Here is an 11,349-nt window from a genome sequence, read left to right as displayed (position 1 = left end):
AAACCAACTATAACCCTAAATAAAACATATTTAATAAAAATATGAATTTCAGTAAAAATATCAATATAAAATTTATATAAAAATTAAGTTTGGTCTTAATCTAAAAAGGAAAAAATGATCCATTTAAAAAAAACATTGGAACTAAATTGAACAAAAATAACAATAAAAAATAAGTTTGACTTCAATTTAAAAAGGAGAAAATTGTCCTATTAAAAAAAAGCAAATGAATTGAACAAAAATATCAAATATAAAATACATAAATACATATTGAATATAAAACACTGAATGTGATGTGACACTATATTAACACATGAAATTGTTATTGTCACATGACACTATGCTGACTTAATACATGTTAGATTAAGAGAAAAAAAAACACGAATTAACATGTGTACAAGATTATTTGTCTGTTAATTATTTTATTAGCATTTTATTTGATGTTTTTGTTAAAATTATGAACTTAACTTGAACATTCTTCAAGATGTTTATATATATATATATATATATATATATATATATATATATTATATCATATCATGGGCACCATAGGAAACTCTTTTCACCTTTCTAACTCCAATACATTATTAATTTAGTCAATACTTAAAATTAAATTTAAATGTTACTATCAATTAGATATGTTTTTGGTTTCTAAAGTTTCAGTGAATTTGAAATTAGTTTATCTTAGAAACTTTATACCAATTTAGTCTTTTATTTTTAGAAATGCGTGAATTTAGTTTTTTTAACTAAATTTTGTTAAGTTTATTTGACATTTTAAACGCATTTTATGATAATATTTGAGTTAACATTGAAACAAAAATATGTCAAACGATGTAAACAATTCAAATATTATCATGAAATGCGCTTGAAACGTCAGATAAACTTTATAAAATTTGGTTAAAAAGACTAAATTCACGCATTTTTAAAAAAGAAAGACTAAATTTGTCAAAAATTTTAAAAAGAGACTAATTCCAAATTTCACTAAAACTTGAGGGACAAAAAACATATTTAATCCAAATAAATATCACACTTATATTATCCCGTCACATACAAGTTCTTGTAATAAGTATATTGATTATTTTCATTACAGTAATTATATTTAATTGTCTTTTCAAAATTAACAAAATAAAATTGTAATTATGATTACTTGTGTAAAATTAATAATTTAACTACCCAATGAATACAAAATTGAAAATTTAAATTTAATTGTATACATTTAAAAGTTAATTCTACTCAACAAAAGTGAAAAAGAAATCTCAATATGGGCTGTATATGATTTATTTTTGTTGACCAAAACGTCAAGGAAAATATATTTTAAATATATTTTAATATGTATTCTATATCATTAAAGATTCTAATAATGTTACGGTTTTGTTCAGGACTTAAGTAATTTTGAGCTGGCTTTGCATGATAAAGTATTTATGTTTAGTAATTTATACAACATGTGGCTTGCAGTGATATAAGAAATAATTAATCTGTATTGATGTAAAACATTTAAAATAGTTAAAAATAAAATTAAAGCATTAAAAACTATATAGTGAAAAACAGTACAACAATCATGCAGAAGTATTATTGTTTTTGTTTCTTTTAAGGCTTTACTAGTTATTGAAAATTAAAAAAGAACTAATTAATGCTCTCATCTTTTATTTAATATCATATATTTTATTTGTGTTGATTATTTTTATGTTTTTTTTTTTAAATTTATTCATCTTTATAATTTTAACGTGCATGGAGTCATACAAAATTAAAAAGAAAATAAATTATTATAATTTAAAAATAATAACTATCATTTATTTTACCTTTTGAAATAAGAACTTAACTTAAATGCTTTGATAATAGAAAATAATTTTTTTAGTATCATTTTATAATGAATAGGAAAAGTATTGGCTTTTATATTCATAAGTAATATTTAATATGATCTTAATTGTTTCATAAGTTAACAATGTTTATGTTGACAAGAAGAAAAGAGACATTTCTAGTCTTGCATCTAAAAAAAAAATTAATAAATAGAAGTTAATGGTTTACAAAATGAAGTTTTGATATGAATGGTTTGAAGGAAGTGATTACAAGGATAAATTTTAAATTTAAGAAGAAAATTATAATAGGAACTAAATACAACATAGAAACGTGTAAACCAGAGAACCTCATCTTCTATATATGTTTATTTGAAATAAGCTGCTAAAACAATACATAGAAATAATTTTTAAGAGATCTATACTTCCAAAAATTAAAATACACTAATACAAGGGAATATAAAATTTCGATTTTTTTCTTTAACAAGTGTTTATTACAAGGACAAGTTGTCATTTTCTATAATGTGAAGTTAAGAATGATTAATTTTCATGTTTGGATTATTCTTTTAGAAAGTAACGTAGCCAGCAAATAATGTTTTCTAAAAATGTGTTTTTTTTTTGGTCATGATCTTCCAAATTGCTCCTAAAATGTATCATGAAACAAATATACCATATTAGTTTCATTAAATAATTTATTACAGTGAATGATTATAATTTATGATAAATATACCCAATCACTATTTAAATCCAAAAACTTATTAAATACTATTAATAATATTTACGACCATCAAAATATATTTTCAGTCCTTTCTGAGGATTATCATTCCAAGATTCACGATTCATGAGATATGAAGATATGAAAAAACATATTTTAGCTAGAATTTGGTAAAGAGAAGGAAAAAAAAGAAAAATGAATATATGCATGGAGTAAAGAAAATAAGAAAATATAAATAAAAACAAGATAAAAATAAGAGTTATTCAGTTGAAAAGAAATCACTAACTTTTGAAAAAATTACTAAAATTATACTCCTCAACATATTTTTAACCACTTTTTTATTAGTTTAAGTTGATTAAAAATATTGTGAATCCCATATCATATTTATAGTTTTTAATAAAGTTTAACAAATAAAAGAATTCTTAACGCTCGTGATTTGTTTTTCTCCTGAGATGATTCACAATTTGAGATAAAAGTTAAACCAAATAGATATTTTCAGAAACCAAAAAGTCGTAGAAGCACTAAAGATTTGAATATAATACCTTTTAAGGAAACTTTAATTTTTATTATTAACTTTAATTTGATTATTGAATGTTATTTTTTTCTTAATTGTGAAAGAAACAAAAATTCCACACTTGCCTTGGTCCACATCATTTTTCATACATTGAACCATTAAGGTTCTGCGTTGTCGTCCTTAGTAACCCTTGTCTTTATATATTATATATAAATATATTTCGTGGTCGCATTGTAACTTGCTAATATCACAAAACACCAACCCTTGTCTTTACTTCACCATTTTACTCATTTTTTTCCTTGTATGTTGCCGCTCTTCTTCACTACCCAGTTAATGAACATGTCTTGTTTTCCGTAGCTGGTTTTTGTTTCGGGTTTCTCGGCTTGATTTCGAGAAAAAGGTCCAATCTTTGCTTTTGGAGTGTCGGATTTTGTGCAGATTTTCAGCAAAGAAGTTGCGTAGATTCCTCACTGGTGAGCCTCTTAAAGGGTTTTGGCTTTTGTTGTGAAATCGTTGTTCAAAATTTGTTCTTTATTCTGCTGGTGGGTGATTTTAGCACTTTGGTGGAACCCTTGTGAGTTTTATCTGTGGGTTGGGAATTTTGGTGCATGTTATGTTTTGGAGAAGGGTTGTACTGCTCTTGTTTGATTTGGGTGCTGTTTTCACTTGAAAATCTAGAGTGATAGGTGGGTTTCAGAAGATATGTTGGAAGATAGACTAAACATGGGTTTGTGTGATTTTGATGTTTGCGTTTTGTAAAGAGCACTTGAAAATGCGTGTGAAGTAGACTTGGATGTGAAGTGGGTTCATTGGTTTTGATCTGTTTTTATTGTTTGTGAGAGCTGAGAAGCAATGGAAGGGAATTTGTCTCAGGGAGGTATGGTTCAAGGTGGGAGTTCCTTTGGTGGTTTTGATCTGCCTGGATCAATTAGGGTTCATCGGCAAGGGCACCATCCTCATTCCATGAATCAACATCAAACTCATCCTTGCCAAGGCCCTTCAGTGCATTCCTCAGTTCATGATGGTTTTCCTCTCACAATGGGAACCTTGCAGAACTGCGATCAAACAATGCCAATGACTGAGTTTAGTCAGGGCGATAGAAACAAGAACTCACCAAGTGATGAAAGCTTTGCTGAGGAAGGTGTTGATGGTCATCATGAAGGAGGTAGAGGGAAAAAAGGGTCGCCTTGGCAACGGGTGAAGTGGACCGATAAGATGGTGAGGCTTCTGATAACGGCTGTTTCTTACATAGGTGAGGATTCAACATCTGACTGTGGTGGCGCAAGGAGAAAAATTACAGTCCTACAGAAAAAGGGGAAGTGGAAATCGGTTTCCAAGGTCATGGCTGAAAGAGGTTATCGTGTTTCACCTCAGCAGTGTGAGGATAAATTCAATGATCTTAATAAGAGGTACAAAAAGCTTAATGATATGCTAGGCCGTGGAACTTCTTGTCAGGTTGTTGAGAATCCTTCTCTGTTGGATGTGATAGATTACCTTTCTGAGAAAGAAAAAGATGAGGTTCGAAAAATATTGAGCTCAAAGCACTTGTTCTATGAAGAGATGTGTTCTTACCATAATTGTAACAGGTTGCATTTACCCCATGATCTGGAATTGCAACGATCACTGCAGTTGGCTCATAGAAATAGAGATGATCACGACAGTGATGATGTCAGAAGGTCTCATCATGAGGATCACGATGAAGATGATCTAGAAGTGGAAACTGATGATCATGATGACTTTGAGGAGAATTATGCTACTCATGCAGATAGTAGAGGAGCCTATGGGGAAGCGGGGCGACCTATGAAGAGATTGAAAGCAGGGCAAGGACATGAAGATGCTGCTACTTTTGGCAGTGCTTTAAACAACCAAGAGTACAACAAAAGTTCATATCCTTATATGGTTCAATCTGATGTTAATCAAGCTGCACCCGAGAAAATGAGTTCAGCATGGTTACAGAAGCAATGGGTTGAATCTCGTTCACTTCAGTTAGAAGAGCAGAAGCTGCAGATTCAGGTTGAGATGTTGGAGCTGGAGAAACAAAGATTCAAGTGGCAGAAGTTTAGTAAGAAAAAGGACCGGGAGCTGGAAAAGTTGAAGCTGGAGAATGAAAGAATGAAGCTTGAGAATGAACGTATTGCTTTAGAACTCAAACGAAAGGGAGTGGCTGCTGACTTTAACTAAGGTGGTCGTCTTGCATGCTCTTTTGTAAAGACATTAGATGCACGGTGCTCCTCTTTTTTCCAGCTATCTTTTATGAGCTGTGTTTATTTAGTTGAAAGTATACAATTGTTTATGGGGAAACTCAGGAAAGAATGAGACCCCCTAGTGCTGTTTAGATTTATGAATTTGAAAAATCCAGTAGGTCACACAGAGATTCACTTATTATTAGGCTTTACTGAAGCTCTGTTGGTCTATATATACTGTGTGGCTAATGCCTTTTCAATTAGTTAAAAGTAGCATTTATCATTATGATATGAGTTCAAATTTCAAGGTCTAGAAATGAAAAACCTATGATCACTATGCTGGTATCGTATCATTTTGATCTAGGCCATTTTTTTGGGATAACGTGCTGGGAAATGCTAAAGACAATGAGTTCCAAAGGAAATGCCTTGTCACTTCCTCGAAATAGCATGTTCTTATGTGTCAAATTACTGAGACCAAAAGCCCCTTTTTAGTACAACATAAAGCAGGTGTAACACACTTTCTTTCTTAGTGAGAGGAATGGTAAAGACCATCCGGAATAAGGTACCCTGAACCCTGGATTATATGAGAGAAGATATTTGTTGATTATGCATTTATTTCGTGTCATGTTTTAGTCTTTTTACATTATAACAACAGCAACAAAAACTTTATCACACTTGGTGACCTTGGTTAGAACCAAATCCTCAAAGATAAGTCAACATGATACCCCTCTTTACATCTTTCTTCCATGTCTTGATCTTTTTTCCCCATTTCATAGGATTAAAAGCCTAGCAATAACTCTCTTCAGTATTACTTTCAATGGCCTTCTTTGTACTTCTCCCAAAATGATCTTACCCGATTTTGTTATTTTGTTCTCAATCGATGTCAGACCAATATCTCCTTGCAGAGCATTTTGCATCACATATCTGCTACTCTCACCTTTATCTCCTTTTGTCCCTCTAAAGTTCAACATTCACCACCTTATAGTATTGTTAAACATATAATAGCGCAGAAAATTTCCTTTAAGCTTGAATTGTTTGTGATCACAAATAGCCCCAATTGACTTTTTCCATCTTAACCATTCAACTAATACCTTGGCGTAAAATTCTTGTTAATTTTCTCATCATTTTGTAATATTGATGATAGGTATTTGAACTTAGAAACATGTGGAGTGGCGTGTTTTTCCCTTTATTACCTCTAAGCCATTTTTTGCTCAATTTGCTATGTTGTCTGCTTTTAGTTAAGCAAACCCCCTTTGATTCAAAAACTTTTCTGTCTCCCAAGCTCAAATTCAGATTGGACCACTCTCCTATGTTTCAAATGTGCTATGTTGCCTTTAAATGTGTCTCTTTTCGAGGGTTGTTTAGTTTTATCAGCATTCATTGGCTAACTACTCAACATGCAAGGAGTTTTATTTTTATATAATTCAATTGGTAAGTTGATACCATTGGAGTCTTGTTAATTTATAATCAGACTAGTTCTGTTGAGTTTTCTTCAAAAGTTTAACTTCCATGTTTTTCCCCTTTAATAGAGGAATTCTTTCTTTAAAATGTCCTTTGAAAGTCCAAACTTCCTTCTATATCACGTCTTCTGTTTGAACAGAGACTCAATGATTTATAATGATATGTTAAATTTTTATAGGCCTAAAGTTGTTTAATCCTCTAATAGTTGTGTGATGTATTATAATAAAGAAGCATACAGTTTCTTTTGCATGCTTGTTTGTAGTAGGAATCTTCACCTTTCTGGGTCTTCCTCGGATAATGGCAAATTTTAGATATAAAAGGTTTTGATGAGTACTAAGTTGCTGGATTGTAGCATTGTGATACGATGATCTTTGTGATCTCTGCTAACCTGTTGTTTAGCATTGTATTTTTGTTTTGAAGAACTTTGATATATATGCACAGGGAAGAAGAACAAAAATGTCATGACACTAATCTCTTACTGTCATTTGATTCTTTTCATGTTGCCTTCTCCTCTGCCATTAGTGGTCTCTCCAACAAGCTTTCACTTGTCCCTTTATCCCATAACAATTTATTTTCTCCTGGCAGATATCTTCACTAAATCATTAGAGTTAACAAAACAGCTACAGCAGAAGCTGCAAGGATAGAGGGAGAAAATAGGAATGAAACACGATTTCTGGGAAAAATTTACACAAATGAACAAAGGGTTACTGAGAATACATGGATCTAGCTTAGGTAAAATTTCGAAATATACAATTCAAAACGTAAAATTTGCATTTGAAATTATATGATTCAGAATATATTGGAAAATTTACATTTTAGAATGGACAATGGACAATTTGAAGTATAAAAGTATAACATTTTTTTTCCTGGGTTGTGTACTGTTAAATATTGTACAATTCTAAAATTTGGAAAAACGAAAAACAAATTACTACAATAATATAATTAGACTATTGGAGTGAACAAGGAAAATATGGAGGTGCAGAAAGCAATCTCCTTTTCCTATTTAGACGACTTCATTAAACCCGGAAGAGAACCTTTTGAAATTGATATTGGGCTTGCCATTAACTTGATGAAGGGCTTTAATCTAACTTTCGGTTGATGATTCTTCCTGCACCCTATAATTTCTTCTGACACCTCCCTTAATTTGAAAGAAATATGAAAGTGGCCATGTGAAGTATATTTCAGTTTTAAGGAAAGTTTTCCTTTCCTTCTCCATTTCTTCATTGGTGGTTGGTGGAAGCGGCGTAAATTGTGGAGAAGCCTTCAATGGCGTAGCGTAGGTATCTAAAAGTGCAGCTCTAAACTTTCTCTTTTCTCCATTGCTTGTGCTTTTGTTGCAATTTTTTTTTTTGTTTTATTTTCTAGACAAGACTTTCCACATTTTGGTGCAATTTTTATTTTTTATATTTTGGATTTTATGATCTAGAAAGCAAAATAATTTTTCAGGTAAGAACAATAGGTAGAAAAATCAGATAGCAATTGGGTTTGACTATCCGGAGAATGTGCACCCTCTGACAAATTGTGGAACATGTGATTGAGACGTTGTTTTGGATCACATATCCTAAAATGTTTCTAGTAAGGTTAAACTATGTCTTTAGTTTTTTTTTTTAAAGGAAATATTGATTTTGTTAATTTTTTATTTATTTATCTCAATTTTGATTCTTATTTTGAAAAACAAATTTGATGTAATCGGTTTATTTCTATTAGTAATATACTAACAACGTTAAGGAGGTATCACGTGTCAGTTTGTGATTTTTTTTATTTTTTTAAAATTTTTAAAATAAAAAATTTGTTACGTGTCAAGCTGACGTTGTGTCACATGGTAATGATAGTGTGATATGACAATGATATTGCCAAGTGTCATTGTCACACTAGATATCATTTTCTCATTTTAATTTGGTCTATGTATTTTTATTTTGTCTCAATTTAATTCCATTTTTTTTTCTCCAACAACAATGATATTGAAATTGCAAAAATTTTACAAAAATTAGAACTAAATAAAAATACGGAGATCAAATTGAGATGAAGACAATAACACATAATGTGACAACAACACGTGATACTACTACAATTATATCACGCTATTACGATCATGTAACACGACGAGTGCTTATTTAGTTATAGTTTGTTTTATTTTTTAACAAGTGGCAATTTCTTCCTTTACTCTTCCATAAATTTCTTCATGCCCTTTCACATAATTTTTTTTTTCAAAACTATTTGTTTTCTTAAAAAAACTTTTGGATTGCATTATCTAGAAACTAAAAATTATTATTCATGGTAAGTTGATTTGAGAAGAAAGTGATAAATTTAAAATTTTGCCCTTAGTTTAATTTGTAAATGTACATTGTTCAAGAAATTTTTAAACATAACTTACTTGATTATGTCTATGGCGTAATCATTTATGTTTTATTCATCTACTCTTTATATTCTTCAAACTAATACACTTTTGAATTCATGATTATGCCCTAATAAGAAGAATATAATGTAAATAAGTTACTTTATTCTTTTTAACTATTGGTACCAATATTACTAATATTCGAAAACACTACAATTTTTCTATTTAATTTAAGTTTTATTTGAATACTTTGGAATTTAATCAATAGAGTAAAAATGTTGGTATATAAAAAAAAGAATCGAACTCTACTTGGAAATAAGACTTAAAAAATTAATTAATAAACCAAAATTACATAATAAGAATAAAAAATAAATTTAATGCAAAAAAATTACATAATAAGAATAAAGAAGTTAATTTAAGTTAACAAAAAAATATTTATAATTTTTTACAATGTTTACAAATATTTTGTTAAAATTAGTTTAACTAAGAATATTTTTATAATTTTTTTATGTCTTCAAATTTATTTAATTTTTTTCAGTCATTTTTTTTATCTACACCCATATGAGTGCAGACAAAGCTCAGAAAGTACCACATCTCTGGTTTGATGTTTTTGAGTGGCTAATCCCTAGCATGTCCCTCTTCAAACTATTCCATATGTGTTCATCCTATTATTACATTTCAAGCATCATCACCAACCTCTACTATAATGAGAACCAAATCATTCCCATTGGAGTAAGATGGATGATTAGGAGGGTAAACACTTTATTTTTTAATTAATAAATTAAGTTTATGGTAATTTATCATTTTATTTTTTAAATCATCAAATTAGCAAATATTATTTTGAAATAAAAATAAAACTTGTTCTCCTCTTTCCTTCTAAATGTTTTATGATTTACAGGTTTTTCGATATCATTTATTCACCTACAAGGTAAAGGTGATGCAATATGGAAAGAAAGAAACTTTAGTGAACTCTAATTTCTTTTTATGAAAATTAAATATTAATATTAAACTTAGTTTAAAAATATTATTTTGGCTCTTAAAATTATTTTCAAGACCTACCGTTCTTTATAAATGTGTTAATGTTACTTTATTGCCACGTCTTATGATAATTTATCAAAAGTATCACAGATAAAATCAATTTACATTATATAAGTAGAGCTATTAAAACGGGTAACTTGGCCTCAATGGCAGAACTAGCATGTGACCAAGAGGAGCCATGACTCTCCCAAGGTTTTTAATTTTTATTTTTATATATTTTTTAAATTTAAATTTATATATTTATATACTATTTTTATTATATATATATATATATATATATATATATATATATATATATATATTATTTATATATTTTTAAAAAGTAAAATAAAAATTAATTTGATGGATCTTGATTAATAAAAGATTAAAGTTTTGTATCTGATTATAAAGTTTTTTTCATATCAAACTGTTAATAAAATGTAAATGTAAAAAGAAAGACAGATTGAGAAATGGAGATGGGAGAACAAAGAGATCGAAGAACTCATATTCACAAGATCTCCTGAATCATTATCTTAGTATGAAAAAAGTATTTATGATTTATGTAGGTTAGATTTATGATTCTTCCATTATGATATTTCTTCTAAATTAAGTTTTCTTTAAATTAGTATGAAAACTAACTTAATTTTAGGGATTATTTTATGAAATTGACATGAACCCTAATTATATTTTTCTCAAATTAGTATAATCCTACCTTATAAAATGTTGTGATTTTATGTTTTCAAGTGCATACAATGAATTAGTTTAATAATCTTGAATTGGACTAGAAATTAGAATACCATTTTGCTTGAATTCAATTAATTAGAAAGATTAAAAATTGAGAAGTGTGAATTGCAATATGAAAATGGTTTAAGTAAAAGAAATAAATTTTTTTGATTAATAAATTATATAAAAAAAATTAAATTGGCTCCCCCGAAATTTTTGTCCAAGTTCCGCCAGTGCCTGGCCTGACCCAGCTCGATCCATCACGGGTTGATCACTCAGTGAGTCAACCCAACTCGCCTCACTTATTAACAAGCAAAAAATATTCGAACCCGGTCAAGCCCACCGCGGGTTGATGGGTTAAACGGGTTGGCTCACGGGCTAACTTGATTAAAAAAAGTATTTATTTTTCAGTCAAAACTAAATTATAATTCCAATTAAAATCTAAAGAAACTTCAATACAATTTAAATACAAATCAAAATTACAAAAATACAAATTATTTGTGTTGGCTAAAAAAAAACATGACCTAAATGCAAAGCCCAACTTAACAAAAAACACTTATGTGACCCTTTATTTGCGGGTTGGTAAGCCAACCCGACTCACCCAGGTTGAA

General features: G+C 29.3%; 1 protein-coding gene across 1 annotated transcript; it reads left to right on the top strand.

The window, feature by feature from the left end:
* The first annotated feature begins 3,245 nt into the window (after positions 1 to 3,245).
* LOC114182159 lies at positions 3,246 to 5,584 on the top strand. Its single transcript, XM_028068946.1, has one exon. It carries the CDS (start codon positions 3,872 to 3,874, stop codon positions 5,198 to 5,200), a length of 1,329 nt encoding a protein of 442 aa, XP_027924747.1. The 5' UTR covers positions 3,246 to 3,871; the 3' UTR covers positions 5,201 to 5,584.
* The last annotated feature ends 5,765 nt before the right edge of the window (positions 5,585 to 11,349 follow it).

Source organism: Vigna unguiculata, chromosome 4 (assembly GCF_004118075.2).
Source record: "Vigna unguiculata cultivar IT97K-499-35 chromosome 4, ASM411807v1, whole genome shotgun sequence".
Taxonomy (NCBI): Eukaryota; Viridiplantae; Streptophyta; class Magnoliopsida; order Fabales; family Fabaceae; genus Vigna; species Vigna unguiculata.
The sequence above is the reverse complement of the archived record's forward strand: the minus strand, read 5'-3'. Positions and strand labels throughout refer to the sequence as shown.